General features: G+C 38.4%; 3 protein-coding genes across 4 annotated transcripts in view; 2 read left to right on the top strand and 1 right to left on the bottom strand.

Moving 5' to 3' along the window:
• The window catches only part of LOC116180316 (cAMP-dependent protein kinase type I regulatory subunit), a 42,933-nt gene extending 32,783 nt beyond the window's left edge, over nucleotides 1-10,150 (bottom strand). The window contains exon 1 of one of the 2 annotated variants that reach the window (XM_031500242.1): nucleotides 9,841-10,150. In XM_031500242.1, coding sequence (XP_031356102.1) covers nucleotides 9,841-10,008 — 168 coding nt within the window. In that variant the 5' untranslated portion in view covers nucleotides 10,009-10,150. Of the gene's footprint in view, nucleotides 1-7,028; nucleotides 7,145-9,840 lie in introns of those variants that run through there. The other variant, XM_031500243.1, reaches the window with a different exon arrangement.
• On the top strand, nucleotides 1,855-3,667 carry LOC116180318. Its single transcript, XM_031500246.1, has 2 exons — nucleotides 1,855-2,056; nucleotides 2,845-3,667. The coding sequence occupies exons 1-2, from the start codon at nucleotides 1,912-1,914 to the stop codon at nucleotides 3,489-3,491; spliced, it is 792 nt and encodes a 263-aa protein (XP_031356106.1). The 5' UTR covers nucleotides 1,855-1,911; the 3' UTR covers nucleotides 3,492-3,667.
• Nucleotides 10,151-14,850: 4,700 nt separating the features above from the next.
• Nucleotides 14,851-17,085, top strand: LOC116180865 (LARGE xylosyl- and glucuronyltransferase 2-like). Its single transcript, XM_031501033.1, has 9 exons — nucleotides 14,851-15,004; nucleotides 15,055-15,273; nucleotides 15,322-15,509; nucleotides 15,558-15,692; nucleotides 15,738-15,878; nucleotides 15,929-16,381; nucleotides 16,430-16,609; nucleotides 16,654-16,874; nucleotides 16,918-17,085. Exons 1-9 carry the CDS (start codon nucleotides 14,929-14,931, stop codon nucleotides 17,036-17,038), a joined length of 1,734 nt encoding a protein of 577 aa, XP_031356893.1. The 5' UTR covers nucleotides 14,851-14,928; the 3' UTR covers nucleotides 17,039-17,085.
• The last annotated feature ends 1,279 nt before the right edge of the window (nucleotides 17,086-18,364 follow it).

The raw sequence follows: 18,364 nt of genomic DNA, 5'->3' as shown, positions 1-18,364 counted from the left end.
AACGATTTTTTTAAAGAAATTCGATTCGATTTTTGGGCTTTCTAATAAAACAAAACTAAAACAAATGGAACCTCCGCGAAACGCAAGACTTGCATCTAATTTCCACAGGTCTGCTTTCTGGAAGATTTCGCGTAGTGGATTTTTACCCTGGGATGCCCCGATTTTGGCTGAATATCTTCGTGGTAGAAATTCTCCAAAAAGACAAATTTAAAGATGTCCCGTGAAAATAATTGCGGGCTGATGAAAACAACTAGCTTATTATCGTCATTAATGGAAGGCTGTACAATTTCGTCGATGGAGCTGATGTATGTCTTTGTGTTTTGGATGTAGAACCAGTTTGTACCCACAAGTATTTTTAATTTTTTATTTTGGAATAGTTACATATGTGATTTTTGACCTAAAAAAATGGACCCCACACGAAACTGAAACAATTTGTACCTACACGCATTTTTTGTAAAAATTCGAATTTTCATTTATTTTGGAATAGGTATGCGATTTTTGAACTTTCTGAAAAAAATGTAAAATCCGAAAACACGAAACTCGTGTTTGTTGTTTTATACCTACTAACAAACACGCTTTTTTTGTAAAAAAAAATTCTGGACTTTCTCAAAAAATGTGTTTTTATTATTTATTTATTTTTTGGCTTTTATTTTTAAGTGGGCGGGGTTTCATGGCTGTGATGGCGATGATTTCCAATGTATTTCGTTTTTGTCCTCAAACTCATTCCGTAAAAATCCAATATGGCGTCCATAAGCAATAACTACTGTAGCTTCTACATCTAGCGTGTTATGAAAATTCAGATAACAGATTCAAATTCTCGGAAAGAAGTGCTCATGTGCTTCCGAGCGTTTAAGCTGGGGAAAATGAAAACGAAATTTGACATTTTCAGTGATATTTAATCAGGGCAACTTTGCTACCATTTAACCTACACTGTATCTTACCGTTACGGTGATCCCAATGGCGAGCCAAAAATTTGAACCACCTTGTACAAATTAGTCATTAATTGGTCCTAAACTATCGTTGACTTCATTTTAAATTCGAGACAAGTGAGAATGCAACTTTATCGACATAGGGATGGGGTTCCTGGGTGGTACCTACAATGCGATCAAAAATGAGTTGCTGTTGAGTCACCTTTGGAATTTTTGTTTACATGGGAAATTGTACTTAACTTGAACTTCCAAAGGCGACTCGACAGCAACCAGCAACTCATTTTTGATTGCCCGTTATTCGTGTAACAGTTTCGGCTAAAACCCTTGGTCTGTCTACCTACAACTGTACAAATGCACGTTCATTTTCACTGGAATCATATACAAAAAACCGAAAGCGAAAAATAAAACATGACAAAATTTATTATACAAAATTTGGTGTTGTGTACGAGGAAATTAGCTTGCGAATCGCGCCTCACTACACAATGATAAGAATCGCTTAGAATTTGCATAGAAAGTTGAAATTTTCATGGAATCTTCTTCTTGCAATTTAGAATCAGGTCGGGAAGTATAAAAATATCTAACAAAAAGTAAGTCATACTGGATTAAGACATTCAGCCCCAAGAGCGTTTTAGCACAGGGGAAAACTTCGACTTAGCCCCCCTGTTCAGTCCAAGCCTGGACTGGCGCACGCCACTGTTACCGTAGTTATGGGTGTAAAGTGCAGTATAGAATGAACGATGTTTGAATTTGACAAAAGAAAACCTGCCATAATTACTGACGCGCCAAGCGTAATTAATTCTGTATTTGTTTGCGATTAGTAAGACCGAAATTGGCCTTGTAATTGTTCACTTGTCATTGGCGGTTTTGCCGCGTCATCTAGCGGGAGCGTTAAGTAACGAACAACTTTTGCTAGTCGTAGTAGAGTAGAGAGAGAAACGCGGTTTGTTGTGCGTAGTAGCGCCACGAGTACAGATCAAAGAACATGGCGACGTTGACAGCTGCACTTTTACAACGTATCGAGAAAAATATACCGAGAAGCAAGCGAAAATTGCAAAAGCATTTACGTAGTGCAGGGCTGGCGTACATATCAAGAACGGGTAAATTAATCCCAGCGAAAAAAGTTGCGGGTAAGCATTGATTACTCTTCTGTTTACATTGTTGACAGTTCATCAACGTTCCCTCGCATGTCGCCTTTTTTTTGTTTTTTAATCAACGGCCTACTTTTTAAATTCACACACCCATCGTAGCGCGCCCTTCACTTTTTTTCCGTTTGAATATCTCTCTAAGGCCCTCGACCTTCCGTATGTAGGTCATACAAATTAAATCCCAAGAAAACATTGGCCTTGCGTAGTAGGCACGTGTTGAAAAACATGTTTCGCCTTCGGCCTTTTATGAAAAATTTCGCGCAATAAGCGACGTGACGTAGCGGCCTTTTCGGAAAAACCGCGCCGCAAAGTTCCCTAATATCGAATTTTTCTATAAATAAAAGCGTTTCAAGGCTACCCAGAGTTTGTGTGTTACAATCAAATTATGACCTTATTTATCTTTTTTAGACAAGGAACGTGTTTATTACTCATTAGGTTTTTTCCTTGCAATACGCGCGCTCCTATGCGTGGTTTTCGAAGTGAGCTGTAATTGCCGGATGTTGATTTCACAACGGCTGACGTCACGGCAAAAAAACCGTCCTAAGGTAAACACCTGGGAAAGTGGGTGCCTTTGGTGCGTGACGTTCTTCCTCCTACACCCCTTTCACCAGTGCCGGCTTGAGGATTCGGGGGGCTAACTAAAAGCCCCCCCCCTTGCCGAAATACATGCATAAAATTCGGTATCGATGTTAATTATAGCTAATTTTTCGAGTAGAAAACTATTCATAAATCCCAAGTGCCGAAAGACTTCATTTTCATTTGAATTTCAGACGAGCTATGCCAATGTCCCCAGAAATGCGACGAACGCATCCCGACCGAGCTAAGAGAGCGACTGTTTGCGCAATTCTACGGCCTGGGCGACCCCGATAAGCAGAACAAGTTCCTGCGGGAGCACATGGACATACGCGCACGGCTGAACGTGCCCGAGCTGACGCTGAACGGCAGAGCGCCGCGACGTATCACCTGCAAGTACTTAGTTCCGTTGTTACCGTCGTCGGAGGTCGTCGAGGTGTGCCAGAAAGCCTTCGTGAGCGCCTTCGTCATCACGACGAAACGCGTCCGACTACAAAGGGAGAAGCTTATAAGCAGTCTAGGACTGAACAGCTACAGTCACACGCGCTCAACGAAAACCTCCTCGCCTTCAGAGAACCAAAGTGAAACTCTATGTATACCTCCAGAATGTGATATCTCGAGATCTGTGGACGCCCAGATGCCTTCTACCAACCACACACATCTTCGATCGCAACCGAAAAGGCTCGTCGACGATCCCCTCATACCGTTCGGGCTTCTACTGCCCGAGGGCATAACGATCGCGCCGGTAACGGCATCGCCCGATCACGATAGAGACATTGCGATAGTCAATAACTTCTTTTCGAATCAACTATGGAAACCAGAATATATTGGTACTTATTCTTAATGTCTTCGGGCGTCGGACGCCTTAATGTTGGTACTTAGTCTAATTTTTGAATTTTTACCTAAGGAAGGACGTTATACGTACTGTTATTTATATTTATACTGAATAGTTTATTATCGAAATGAGAATATGAAATATATATTTTATTGTTTTTAAAATAAAATGTTTTTAATTATGTATATTGTTGATTTAGATCTTAGGTAGGATCACAAATTAGTATTAGGCTTTTAATAAGAGAGTTGCACCAATTTTTTTGTTCGAAAATTTATTCAAAATACAAATTTTAATTTTTTCCCACGCATTTTTATTTAGTTTGCTTGCAATTTAGTCGCTCACGAATAAGTGCCAGAAGACAATCAAAACATTGCTACTAGAAGTCTAGAACGGTAGTGCTACCTTGTATACCAGCATTTTGAGTGTTTCTTCTAAATGCATCCCTATTGGTGGGTTTAGACCGCTTTCTTTAGAGGTTTGAACAATGATGAGGATTAAATCCTAAGGAATCTGACCAGGGTCAAAGAATTCAAAAAACATTAATAGTCTGAGGAAGCCCTAATTGAAGAATCCAAAGAGAACAATTGAGACAATTCAAATAAACAGCAGAATTTGAATGATATCAAAATTAACCCCGCAAGAATTTATTAAGAACCCAAAAAAACCCAGAAGAATTCATAGAATCAAGGTTCTGAAGATCTTATGGATGCGAAGAAAATTAAAACTACAGCGAATTTAAAGAAACTAATAATACGAAGAATATGACGAATCTGAATAGTCCAAAAAATTAGAATAAAAGAAATACAAGAATTTGCAGGTAATGAGTTTCTAAAGAAAGGGTTTGCATGCATCACGATAAGAGGTCGAGGAGGAGGGCTATGGTTGTAGAAATTAATTCCTCGTTGAGACCTTTCATTAGAGTACCATGAAGGATAAAACTAGTTACCCCCCCCCCCCCTCGTACTTTGATAAGAGAACAGAAAGAAGGGCAGTAGTTGGTAGAAAAAGGTGCTTTTCGTTGAGACCTTTAATCAGAATACAATGAGATAAAATTAGTTTTTACCCCCCCCCCCTCAGGCCCCGTCGCTCACTGATCTCGAAAAAGAACCGCACGGGAAAGTTATAGTTTGTACAAACCAATTTATTTCGATGCGATCTTGCATTAGAATACCATGAAGGGTAGAACTAAAGTCACTAAATATAGAAAGTACCGCAATCCATTGGGCTCGTGTGTTAGAGTGAGAACGCATGATTTTTGCCCAAAAATGGCAGAAGTTACCAGATTCTAGTAACTTTAATGTTAGGGATTGTTCCACCTGTTTGGAGATATCTGTATATATTTTTATAAAACATGACAGTAATATGAAGTTAGGTTATAAAAAATTACAGTTATTCAGATTTTGTTGTTTTTGTTGTTTTCGAGTTTAATTTTATACAGTTTAGGCTTCTCAAAATGCACAAACGAACGATAAAAAACGTTAATTGAAAGAGAGATTACATTAATTAGAAATTTGATGACCATTCCTGTACCATTTCTTCAGAAATTTTAGGATGATTTAAATTAGTTTCAGAATTTGTAAAAAATGTTCGGGTTTAATTTTATCGCAAAAGATAAACGAGTTTTTAACGAAATTGTTTAGTCATTCATTGACGTTCTTACACATACAATCGAATACCTGGGAAATCGGGTCAATTTGTGGCTATTATTATTATTATTGCAAATAAAAACTAGTGTAAGTATTGAAGGAACACGGTCAACTCGCCACTGCGACAATTCACCACCGAAATATTTTTTTAGCGCATGTCCACAAAAATAAAAAAAATGAGCTATTGTGGCCACTTTGTCCGTCCGTCCGTCTGTCCGCTCGTTCGTTGAGACGCTACTAGTTCTTTATCTTAAGAGCTATTGTTCTACTTTTTTCGCTATATGGTTCGTTATGGTGTCGAGGCTTGCACCAAGGAAGGAATTTTTTCTGCGTTTATTGCTAAAAAAGTTTTTGTAAAAAAAAACATTTTTTACATGCTCCATAATTTTACACTTTTGCCGTTTATTAACGATCCTAGAGATCGTTTATAATTTTGTATTGCTGTCTGTCGTATGTCTGTTGGTCTGTCCGTCTGTTCCTTTGTCAGTCTCTCCCTCTATCTGTCCGTGTGAACGATAAGTTTGTTTAGAAATGTCCGATCGCTTTGACATCTCCGTTTTATTAACTGAATTGCATGAAATTCAATATGGGGATAGCTTTACGCAATGTCAATCGATTCAAAATTCACAGTGCCCTTTCGCATCTCGACCATTTATAAACCAAACTGCAAACTTTTTTATTTATAAAAGTGTTTAAATGAAATTTGATACATAGGCACTTGGAATAAATGAAAATCTAACGCCAGTTTCAAAATTTGGTTTTGCGCATGCGCAGTGTCAACTTTTTTATTTATGGAAGAATTTAAACGAAATTTGATACATAGGCACTTGGAATAAAGGGAAATCTAACGCCAGTTTCAAAATTTGGTTTTGCGCCTGCGCAGTGTCAACTTTTTTTATTTATGGAAGCATTTAAGGAACAAAGGAAAATCTAACATTAGTTTCAAAATTTAGGTTTGCGCATCGCAGTTCCAACTTTCTTATTTAGAAAAGCATTGAAATGAAATTCTTCTTATAAACTGAAATTAATAGTAATAATAATAATAAATGTCTTTATTCAATAGGAATGGGCGAGGTTCAGCAATGACATGTATGCCATGTGCTGCTCTTCCACCTAACCCGATATAACATATAGACATTAATATTGATATGGCCACAGATAAAAGATATACATGTAAAAAATTAAAGAAAGAATATCTTCAGTGAACACCAAGGTACATACATAATTATTTATATACATATAGGTACACGTTTCATACACGCATAATCATATAGATATATTCGAGGATATATTATTGGGATTAATGGGACAAGAAAAACAAGCAAAGATTCAACTGAAAGGAGCAATTAAGTGCTTAAAAATTAATTTTTATATAAGAAATGCATTCTCAGCCTTTTTTAAAAGTTAACTTGGTTTTTGGAGTTTTTTCCATGGAAAATCTTATGTGGAACTGATGCCTACCCAAAAACAAAACACCCTGTCGACTGTATACCAGGAATTGTTTGTAGTTTACTTGACTGTTCACCTACTTTTGGAAGTGTCTCGACCCTCGAATGTCACTATAACAGCAGACTGCAATTGTCGAAGCAATTGGTATAATCAAGTGACCTGTTCGTTTTTCGAAATTTCCATTAAAGCACATGTCACCTAAATTTACTAAATTTATTAAACGTGACTAAAAAGTTTGAATTCGTGATTTTAAAAAATCAATGCACAACGCGTTTTGTGGTTATGTCCCGAGCAGGAATGACCCAGTAAAGGGATGAATGCGAAAAGGCGCAAGTGCGACGAAATTTAAAATTTTTCGCGTACTTCCCGAAAGAGAGGTTCTAATTACATGCGGTCATGCAAGATGAGGTACGGTGCTAGGGCAATAAAAATAAATAAAACAGAAACTCACCACTGACAACGTTAGCATCATCGTCAGCGAGTCCCACTTCCCGAAGATCATCCAAACGCGACCTTCGCTTAGAGATACTGATGGAATTGACGAGGGCGCCCGAATGCAGGTCGCCTAGCGACGCAAAGGGCGGCAAGATGTGTGCGTGACGTCACGGGAAAGCGTGTTACGCAGGGGTGCGGAAATATCGACGTCGTTTCTAGGTTGCGAGATTATTTAATGGCGCGCGGTATCCGAGGTCAGTTTGGCGACGTTTTCTTTCGCGCTACTTTCACGATTTACCTACCCTTAGCAAGGTCTTTATCGACTTTAACACAGTGGCGCCACCCCTCGAGCTATTCTTAACATGGAAAAGTTTTTACAACATACATGTTAACCAATCAACACAAGTACTCATCTCCGAAACGTTTTCAAAACTTCCTCGAAAGCTTCCTACACATTTTGAGCCCTTAAAAACTATGTAAACCGATACAATAAAATAGAAGGATTCGACAGGTAACTTTTTAAAAACGACTTGAAAGTTAAAATACAGGGTGTCCCCCGAAAAGGAGGACGGTTATATCGGAAGTTGATGCCAACTAAAAATTGAATGGAATCGTTAAAAATAAGGTTTTTTAAAATGAAAACCACGTATTTTATACTGAATATACAGGATGTCCCATTTTCGACACTTTGTAATTGTTAATGCCATCAAAAAAATAATATAAGCGTCATGTGCTCTTTTTGGGACAAACTTAAACAATTCACTCGTTTAAGAGATAGGGGGAAAAATCAAAATAAATGACAATTTCAAAATGGACCTATATTTCCTTACTTACATAGACATAGAGAAAAATGTTTGTTACTTGCAAAAAAAAGCAAAAAGTAATCCGACCCAACCTCATTTTTGTAAATGGGCTACCCTGTATATTTTAATCTAGCTAGATAACATTTAACTCATTTTTCAAAAATGTAACAGGAAAAAAATTTCATATTCATTCAAAATGACCCAAAATTTAAAAAAATTGAATTTTTTTTGTTTTTTGAACCTTTTTCAGTTTTTTTAAATATTGTTTTAATCCATGAATCCTTTTTTATTTTGTTGAATTTTTTTGAATATCATCCTTGCAGTATCATTTTAAAGAGAATTTAATATGATCTAATTAAAATATTCAGTGTGCAATTTAAAAATGAGGTTAGGTCGGATTACTTTTTTACCTAGCCCCGTATACTTATTTTGGAAACGGTAGATTATTCGGCAATCATTATAAAGTAACTTGAACTTTGAACTGAGGAAATACAGGGTAATTCTTAAATTGATAATTTCTTTATTTTCCCCCGTATCTCTTGAAGAGAGCAAATATTTTCAAATTTTGATTTTAGCATTTTAAGTTCCACCCAAAAAGAGCAGATGACGCCCATTGACACCCTAGAAAAGAGTTTAATTTTTTCGCAGTTTTAATCGGAAATTAAAATGTTTTTTGACAATCTTTGGGATCAAAATCAAAATTATATTAACATTTCATTTCGTGGTGTCGAATTCCTTGATCTTCCATATTTTACCTATCCTTGCCATTTTCGATTGTTAGATCAAATTTGACCCTCAAAGTCGGACGAAACAAAGGAATTTAATACGAAGGTTAAGAATTTGAAAACATACAACATTTTGAAGTATCAAAATATTTTTTTGCAGTTTTCGGGGGTCAAAACATTTTTGCGCAATTGTTTAGCGTAAAACCTCTTTCAAGGATCAAGACAGGGCCGGCTCAAGCCAAAAATTACGTGTAAGCAGGTGCTAAAATTTGCGCCCTTAGAAACTTTTGGAAAGCGGATTTTTTCAAACATAGAGATTCATATAACGTACAAGTTGGGATTTAATACGAAAATTAAAAATCTGAGACCTTAATTGAAATGTTGTAGTATCAAACTTAATTTTTGTTGGTTATGTCGAAATTATGCGCTTTTTGCGCCTGTGAAACGAATTTTGTGTCATTAGATATACATGACACCTGTCCAAAATTTGACAACTTTCCGATGCCGGTAACATAAAAAAAATGAAATTTTTCTCAAGTGTGGATTGTGCGCTTTCTTGTGCCCTTGAATTATTTTAAGAAGTAGATTGATTCACCAACTTCCCGAAGCCGAGGATTTTTTCAAAAATAATGTATGCTGGTTATGTCGAAATTATGCAATAGCGCCGGTGAAATAAACTTTTGTATCATTAGAGACATGAAACCTGTCCAAAATTTGACTGACTAAACTTTTCCGAAGCCGTCAGCTTAAAAAATGTTTAGGCGTGGATTGTGCGCCTTTTTGCGCCGTGGCAATGATATTTTGGTGTAGCCATGTATTTTTTTAAGTAAAGCCTGTTCAGTACTTCTTTACTAGCATTTTTGCGTTATTAGAACAAAATCTACAGAATAGGTCACAAATCAGTTTGTGCGCCATTCTATCCCGTTAAGGTGTGACAAGAATCAATTAATCTACAGGACACCCTGTATACAATGGTGCGGAATTCGACTGCTGTTACGCCGCTGGTGTGTGATTAAAGTAGGTCAAGGCTATTTAAGTTCACATTAATAATAAAAAGGAAAGTTTATCAATGTGGGCCGATAAGAAAAGAAATCAACTTCTTATGGATCAATTATTGTAACACCCTTGGTATAATGTAACACCCTATTTTGTATCGTTAACTCGGTGTGAAAAGGGTACCCTGTATACAATAAACAAACGGTTCATAAGTTGATTTGCGTAGTTGCCACTTTCAAGAATGCTTACAAATAGAAGACGGGACAGCTGTGAAAAGAACAACGTAACGTAACCTCAAACTTACCCTTTCCAGTCTTTGGAAATACTCTCGCAGAAATGAGATGGGATTAGAGGGACGGTTTACACATAATTGAACGATGCAATCCTTAAGGATCTGCTGAATATTGTGCGTTTGTACGTATGCTTCGCATTCCCTAATCGCCTGCTCCTCTTCCATGTTTGTTGTTGCCATTATAATACACTTATTATAAATCACAGCACGATTAATCGAAAAATGTCTACAAAGTGAGTCCTTAAAAAAAGTTAGAAACACTGAACACTTATTTTTTGTATCAAAATTTCGTTAGTATAGAAAAATTTTGACGTTTGCGAACTATTTTAAACGCCGATAAAACAGCGCGCGCGCGCCAACGCTTCCGCAAAATCACGTGAGAGAGCGCTTCCGCCCGTTTTTAACATACAGGATGTAACAATTAGCACGCGCACTATAAAGTAATCTTCTGAAGAGCTTCCCTCCGCCGATTACCAATCAATGAACCACGACGCGTACGTGACGCGCTTGGAGTAACGACGTTGATTAGAAGTGACGCCAAGGCTAAGCATATGTAGGCCTAAAACTCGTCAACAGATTGGGGACAAGCAGGAAAAAAATCGCTTCCTCCTAATTGCGGAGCGAAAATGGATAAAACTACATTCGCGAACGACTTCAAACGTTCCTTCCACCGTACCAAAATTGGTAATTGCGAACGTAAATTGCGAGATGAATTGCAGTTAATAGAATACAGCGCGAGTCAGTGCAGCAGTAGCGCGATAATTAGAAAAATTTTAACACGTATATCAAATTAGACAAGTAGGTTACGGGGTTTTGTGTCGTATAATTGACACCAGTAAAGAATATCTAGGTTGATTCATTCCCTTCAATTGATATAAATAAGGGCATCCACCTAAAGCGATAGTACAATTGCACTCGATACAAAGATCATGAGGTGGATCGTTCAGTGTTTGTTTCTGGTCGTTTTCGTTAACGTTTTCGCGTATCCCGTTGGTAATACAGATACGGTGAGTTGATTGTTTCTAATTATCTATAAGCGCGAATTGTCCAAAAAAAAAAAGGTTCTGGAAGCCATGGCGCAAGTTCCACAATGGCACTGTATGAGATATCGCAAGTTTGAGTTGATACGGAGATGCAGGGGGTACAAGAATGGCGCGCGAAAAAGTTGAGGGATCGCATTACGCCGCAAAGCCGAATTGATCTCATTTCCTTCCAGCGACCAGAAGATTTAGGTGTAGTCATGTATAATATTTTATTTTGTTAAATAAATTTCTAATTTAAGTGTGAGTTCGTTGATCTCGTCAACACGTTATTTACCAGACGCTTTTGCACGTAGGGAGGACGAGCACAATAATTGAGACAATTATTCGTAGGACCACCACTTAGCACATTAAAGAGGCCGCAAAAAATTGGGTTTTTTAGGCCTGTTTCTGCTGATGATGCGGTTGTGACAAGCAACACTTTTGCATGAGACGATCGATTTGCATCAAATTTTGGGCACGCGTACCTCTAGTAACTCGAGTAATACCCAATATCTACCTAATTTTTGTTGGAAATCTGATCCGCCATATTGAAAATTTATTTATAGGCCAATTTCTTTGGGAAAAAGGTCAAACTTATGGTTTTGATAGCCAAGAAACACTCATGTTTCACGATGTGGGCCTACATTTTGAGACAATGATGGTCAAAATCGTTATATATAGACTAATTTCCTTGGAGATACCAACGTGTTGGTTCCGATGGCCTCTAGAAGTAAAAATTGATGTTTATTGTTTCCCTATTTATCAGGAAAACTGGTATCATAAACGTATTTTGTTGTTTTCTTCCCCTCTCAGTCTTTCACTTTATTAACGAGATCGTTTATAATTTTGTATTGCTGTCTGTGTTTTTTAGCAAGGATGAAAGGGAAAGCTGATGACCTAACCCGTAGGATATATGGCTTTATTCTTTTAAGATAGTCATAGGTACTTCTCGACGATGACGGTGTCAACACCTAAGTTGCTCCTACGATGGAGCCGCATCGAATATGGAGAACGTCACCAGCCGTCCCCCGGGGCTTCGTCCACTCCTGTCGATAAGGTTCCCCGTATCCCCTTAAAAAGTCGCGGATCGAGCCCGATCTCTTGAAATTCTACTACTAAAGTAAAGTTCATTACACAATACGCTCATTGTTCCAGAAAATCCTGGTAGCCGGCCGCCACGGTCCATGCACTTCGGAGTCCAGGTACGCTTTTTGGAAGGTATATACCCTCTACTGACACCAGCGTCAATCGCTCTGCAACGATCACGTTTAGCCGGTGGCGGACGAGGCCTCTTGAGCGTATTCTCTACTCCACATCGATTGCCGTATCAACTGCCCCGAAGGCATTTACAGTCCCAGCGAACTACTGGCCGCTTTAAAGGGGAAAACCCTGGAGTCTAATGTCCCCCATGCCACGCATGTCGAGAGGGCTCCCTCTGTCAAATTTGATGAAATAGCAATCTATCTGTTTGTCGCAGTTGCTGAAGAACAGTGGCGTAACTGGATATTTTTCGAAGTGGTGCCGGTCAGAGCTGGGCAGTATTCGATTTTGTAAATACTTTTTAGTATTCAAATCCTTTAAAGTATTCAAATACTTTGTAATTAAATACTTTCATGGAAGCAGTATTTGTATTTGTAACTCAAATACTTTCATAAATATTTAGTATTCGAATACTTCGCAAAGTATTTGGATACTTCGTAAAGTATTCGAATACTTCGCATAGTATTTGAATACTTAACCTTCCTTTTTTACCAAAAATCGACTACACCAAAATTTCTAGGGAAAACACTTTTCTTATCAATTTTGGTGCGTAGAATCCAAAACAATTCGTACTTTTTCGATCAGACTTCTCAATCAAAAGCTATAGACCAATTTCGAAAAAAAATTCAAAGGGCTGTAACTTTTCAACTAGTAGTCCAATCTTGGAACTGTTTGAAATTATGGATTCTACATGCCACATTCTATAAGAAAATATTTTTCAGGGTCGATCTGAGACAATTTTTTTTTCGGGCCTCAAAAAAAGGCAGTGTATAACCTTCCTTTTTTACCAAAAATCAACTACACCAAAATTTCTCGGGAAAACATTTTTTCTTATTAATTTTGGTGGGTAGAATCCAAAACAATTCGTACTTTTTCGATTAGACTTCTCAATCAAAAGTTATAGACTAGAAACCAATTTCGAAAGAAAATTCAAAGGGCTGTAACCATGGCTGTAACTTTTGAACTAGTAGCCTAATCTTGGAACTATTTGAAATTATGGATTCTACACGCCACATTCTATAAGGAAATTTTTTTTTCGGGGCCATCTGAGACAATTTTTTTTTCGGGCCTCAAAAAAAGGCAGTGTATAACCTTCCTTTTTTACCAAAAATTGACTACACCAAAATTTCTCGGGAAAACACTTTTTCATATTAATTTTGGTGCGTAGAATCCAAAACAGTTCGTACTTTTTCGATTAGACTTCTCAATCAAAAGTTATGGACTAGAAACGAAAATTCAAAGAGCTGTAACTTTTGAATCAGTAGCCCAATCTTGGAACTGTTTGAAATTATGGATTCTACAGGCCACATTCTATAAGAAATTTATTTTTAAATTTTTAATATATTTGAGTGACAAGTATTTGAATACTTTTTACTGTATTCGAATACTTTTGAAAGTATTCGAACACATTCTAAAGTATTTGAATACTTATTTTTTAAATTATTTGAATACTTTTCAATGTATCTGTATGTAGTATTCGCTTGTGCTGGACGTAAAAGTATTTAGTATTCAAATACCTTTGATTTGTGTAAAATATTTACTATTTAGTATTCAAATACTTGTATTCTGCCCAGCTCTGGTGCCGGTAACTGTTAGTTAGATTTATAATTAATACTTTTGGCAAAAAAATTTGTAATCCACACAAACATTTTACAATAAATCCGTCATGGAAGAAACAACCTCTCTCAGCAATTAGAAAGCATGCGGGCGTTCCACAATAGCCAGATGGCATTTTACCGATCTACCTACAAGCCACCGCATAAATGGCAGTACTCGGCACTGATTGGCCACGCAACCGCGGACTGGTATTAGAGTCGAAATGTTCTGTGGTCAGTCAGCCGCAGTAAACATTTCAAAACGCACCTAAATCAGTAAAACTTTCTTTGGCACGTTTCAAATTCATCTTCATGAAGTGATAACAATTAAAATATAGTTTCACAAAGGCTAAATTTTAATTAATCATTTCGACAACGTTAAATGTAATTAAGTCGGTCTTCGGACCACGCCCCCCAACGGCGGCATTTGCGTCCCCAATAATTAGACCAATAAGTTTTGTGACATAAACAAAAGCGATATTAAAGTACGTATTCAATTACATCAATATAAATGAAACGCTATTACCTTATTCCATAGATTACATTTTATTCCACGTCTTTTTTACTAAGTTGCTCGTTTAAGTTGCACCTTTGTCAAGAGGTATGCTTGACTACCTACCGAACGCTTTCTTTATCAGTTAAATATCCATTTCGTTCATTTCTTACTTTTTGAAATTATAATAGATCGAGCCCAAGCATTTTTTGTTTTTACAAATTACGAAAATTTATAGCATCGAAATATCGCCCGTTTATGAGATTCATCCTAAAGGCTCGCAAATTTGTTTTGCACCCTGTACTGTAGTTGACTTTAGCAGACTATTCGAATTTAACTGCCGTTTTATTTTTGTTTAATGACTGGTCTATATCCCGTACTGCTTACCCGGACGTGGTGTCCTACAGCGGTGCCACATGGATCCTCCCGTCATGTGGTCGTTACCGTCCTCCGGTTCACACAACATACACCTTGGTTGAGCTTTGCAGTTTCTCTCCAGGTGACCAAAGCCCATACACTTAAACCACCTTTCTATCTGCTTGGTGGGTTTGGTGCCCAACCGACCCTGATTTTCCCTACCCGCCGTTTAATATTGATGCCATATAAATATGTCGTAGCCACTCGAAAGATAAAACCAAATAACTATATAATATCACCTTATCTGTTTATACCTTGAGATGTGTGAACGTTGGACGAGTTTCCGACAACGTGTTGGCATCCCAATCTCATAATGAGCATCAAACGAGTTCTTCAGTTTGTTTTGAGTCTAGTAACGCTCACAATAATTATCCAACTGGTATTATTTAGTAAGCGCTTGGCACTCGCGGTGTGGATTTATTAAACTGTATTGTTTCAGCCAATCTGCCACGCGGAACACGGTACCGTAATCGTGACAATTTCTTCTGCGACGCAATTCACATTGGAGTTCTTCACGTCACCTCCGCCACCCAACTGTACAAAACACTCAAGTTTCTGGTGTTCTATCGAAATTCTCCGCTTCACTTTCATTTCTTTGTCAACGAAACCGGCGCGAAAATTGTTAACACTCTGTTCGAAACGTGGCATTTGCCTCAAGGTGATTCTGGTAGGTCTTCGGCAAAACAACTTTTTCTTTGATTTTCAGTGCAGATCAGCACTTACGAGTCCAAGGATTCAAAATCTACTGACACCCTCGACGAAAAATTGCAAAGCCTCCGACGTCCTGAATTGCTAAATCACACAGATAGGTTAATAGTAATGGGGTCGAATCTGCTAGTCATGGGTGATTTGCAGCAATTTTGGGATTTGTTCGACCACTTTCAAATGTCGCAGGTAGGTCTGAGTGGTCTATCTATTCGCTTCGCTAGCGTAATTTTCTAGGTACTAGGAGCTGTTAAACGTGGCGACAACAAAGCGGAGACTGACATCTTCCTGTTGGATCTAAGCAAACTGCTCTCCATGACTGGGCCGCTTAATTCCGCTACTGGAGTGCACTTCGCTGCTGTTAATCCTCAGGTAAAGTTCACTCGCTGAATTGGACGTGCCAAATTTCAATTTTAGTACTTACGGTGGACTTATGTGGAAAACATCGTGGACAAGGACGAACTAAACTCGGTGAGGGCCATTCTGTCAAACATGGGTCAAGATATTCCACCCAGACGTATATCTCGCTGTACAGATCTGCATGAATCGAACAGCACGGTAGCTACAAAAGCATTTCGCCAACTTTCAACTGTGTGTACCCCACTTAGGATGCGCCAACTCTTCCGGCATGTTCCTCACTTCCTGAATCACAGATGTTCAAGCGCAGAACCCTTCTGTTCATCAGGCGTTTCAGTTACGCCCCCAAAGAACACGACGTGACCCTCGTTACTCAGTTTCCCTACGAGAAACTTGATGTTTTCGAAGCGATGTGTCGCAGATGGCTTGGACCGATAAGTGCGACAGTCTACCTTTCGGAGGCCGACTTGGAGAAGACCATCGATTTCATTGAGAAGTCTTCAGATTTAAAACGTCGCTATAACGTAGCGTACCACGCCGTTTTTAAAAGAGGGGAATTTCGGCCAATGAATTACCTAAGAAATGTTGCTCTACGCAACGTCGTCACGTCGCACGTCTTCTTAGCGGATATCGATTATTTGCCGATGTCAAAATTGCACAAAACGCTATTGCCGTACCTTGCAAAGATGGCGACGCACAAGAAGGTGCCGCCAACAGTGGCAGTTTTTGTGACTGACGGCCTTCTGTTTTAGGCATTGGTAATTCCGGCGTTTGCAACCAATGGGTCCAAACCGGTGAGCCCACTTACAGTAGATGAGTTAAAAGAGGCTTGGGATAAGAGGTTTATTATCCCGCTCCCAGAGAAAACGCTCGGTTCTGAGCACCTTCCCACCGATTACAAGAGGTTGAGAAATGCGACAGAACCATATACGGTAAGCATAGTCGCACTTTAACATTGGAAAGCATAACCTTTCAGATACAATGGAAACCTAACCATGATCCTTGCATAGTCGTCCAAAGTAACGTTGTTGAATATGACGAAAGGTTTTTCGGATATGGTCACGGCAGAGTATCGCACATTTTAGAATTGCATACCCAAAATTATGAGTTTATCGTGTTACCCAATACTTTTGTGGTATATCTTGATCACCTAAAAGGTCGAGATTACGAACAGTTCGCAAAAGATGACTATCGATCGTAAGTAAACCTCGAACTTACCCGATCTACTATTACGTTGTAGATGTCTCCAAGCGATAATTGAACAAAACGTCGATGATCTCAACCGAAAGTATGGCACTAAGTATAACATTACGAACCTGTATGGAGAACCTACGAAATCAAGTGTTGTAAATACTACATAAGGCCGCCACTAAACCTGCAGGTGCAATAAAATGCCTACCTACGTTACCTTTTATATTCAACACAGTATTTTTTGAAGCGGTTAATTGAGGCACGCGGATGATATCCTCGCTTTCGTTGTAACTTTGTACTTTAAATTGTTTACATATTTCGTATATATGGGTAAAATTGCATGTATACCATTTCGTACGAATAGTAGGCCAAGGCCGTTACCAAGGTAGCAGCGAACTTGACTGTTTCGGCGGTTCCGATTTGGCCGAGACAAAAATCCGGTGTAAACAAACAATGTGTGTTCTACTATTGGGTTTAAAGGAGACGCCGGTCGCAGAAAATTCGTTGGTTCCGTTTTTGGCTTAATATAAATAGTGAAGCGCACGAGTTAGGAAAACTGCAGAAAAACCTAATACGGAGTAGCCGGCAGAATGCTCGAAACTGATCTAATGAAATTCCCATCTCTGCCACAGATGAAAAATTCTCCTCAACAGGGCCGTAACCAGATAGAACCGCGCCCTTGGCGGCACTTCAAGTTTGCGCCCCCCCCCCCACACCTGAGCGTGGGGGTATTAAATACCTCCCGATCCTTCTCCGAAAATTTTCTTCAGTCCAAGGTTTGAAGCTTTTTGATCCGAGAATGTCGCTTCTTTAAAACATGGAGAAAAGATTACAAAATACAGTGTGTCCAAGATACGAATGAACATCATGGACACATCGGAAACTATAAGAAGTACACAGTCGGTTAAATTAGAAGAGTTGCGCATTTTAGGGCTTAATCAAACGATGTTTTAAAAATGCGGAAATTCCGATCAGTTCCGAAGATATTAAAAAAAACCGAAAGTAACTTTTTAAGCTCACCATTTTACAAGATTTTCGCTGCGGCGTTTCGTCTTTGAGAAACCATCATCAACTTCATATTTTTATATGGAAAGGAAAAAAGTAGGTACATAATGTATTGAGTAGCATTTTTTATTACGAATACAATTATGTATGGTACAATATGTCATTTAGAAGAACAAATTATTTTGACATTTTGTCAACGCCTACTAAACTAAAATGTAAAAATTTAGTATTGGACACACTGTATTTATTACATTACCATAAGGAGGCAAAAGGGGGGAAGGGCAGAGATGATCACTTTGTAACGACCCAGCTATTCACAGTCACAGTACGTACTGTACTAACAATCTGGAATAACATTTGTTTAAATAACCTGAATTTTTTTCCTAATACACTAATGTAAAAAGAAATTTTTTCAATGCCAATTTTGCGCCTCCCCGGTAGCTGCGCCCTTGGCGGCCGCCCATCTCGCCACCGCCTAGATACGGCCCAGG

Source organism: Photinus pyralis, unplaced genomic scaffold, assembly GCF_008802855.1.
Source record: "Photinus pyralis isolate 1611_PpyrPB1 unplaced genomic scaffold, Ppyr1.3 Ppyr1.4_LG9, whole genome shotgun sequence".
NCBI classification, from domain to species: domain Eukaryota; kingdom Metazoa; phylum Arthropoda; class Insecta; order Coleoptera; family Lampyridae; genus Photinus; species Photinus pyralis.
Note: the sequence above shows the minus strand (reverse complement) of the source record. Positions and strands in the feature narration are given on the sequence as shown.

Excerpts from the sequence above, each read along its gene's own strand:
- LOC116180318 (XM_031500246.1), top strand. The coding sequence starts at position 1,912 with ATGGCGACGTTGACAGCTGCACTTTTACAACGTATCGAGAAAAATATA. Across the intron at positions 2,057-2,844 it reads CCCAGCGAAAAAAGTTGCGG|ACGAGCTATGCCAATGTCCC; the intron begins GTAAGCATTGAT and ends TTTGAATTTCAG.
- LOC116180865 (XM_031501033.1), top strand. The coding sequence starts at position 14,929 with ATGAGCATCAAACGAGTTCTTCAGTTTGTTTTGAGTCTAGTAACGCTC. Across the intron at positions 15,005-15,054 it reads TATCCAACTGGTATTATTTA|CCAATCTGCCACGCGGAACA; the intron begins GTAAGCGCTTGG and ends GTATTGTTTCAG. Across the intron at positions 16,610-16,653 it reads ATGCGACAGAACCATATACG|ATACAATGGAAACCTAACCA; the intron begins GTAAGCATAGTC and ends ATAACCTTTCAG.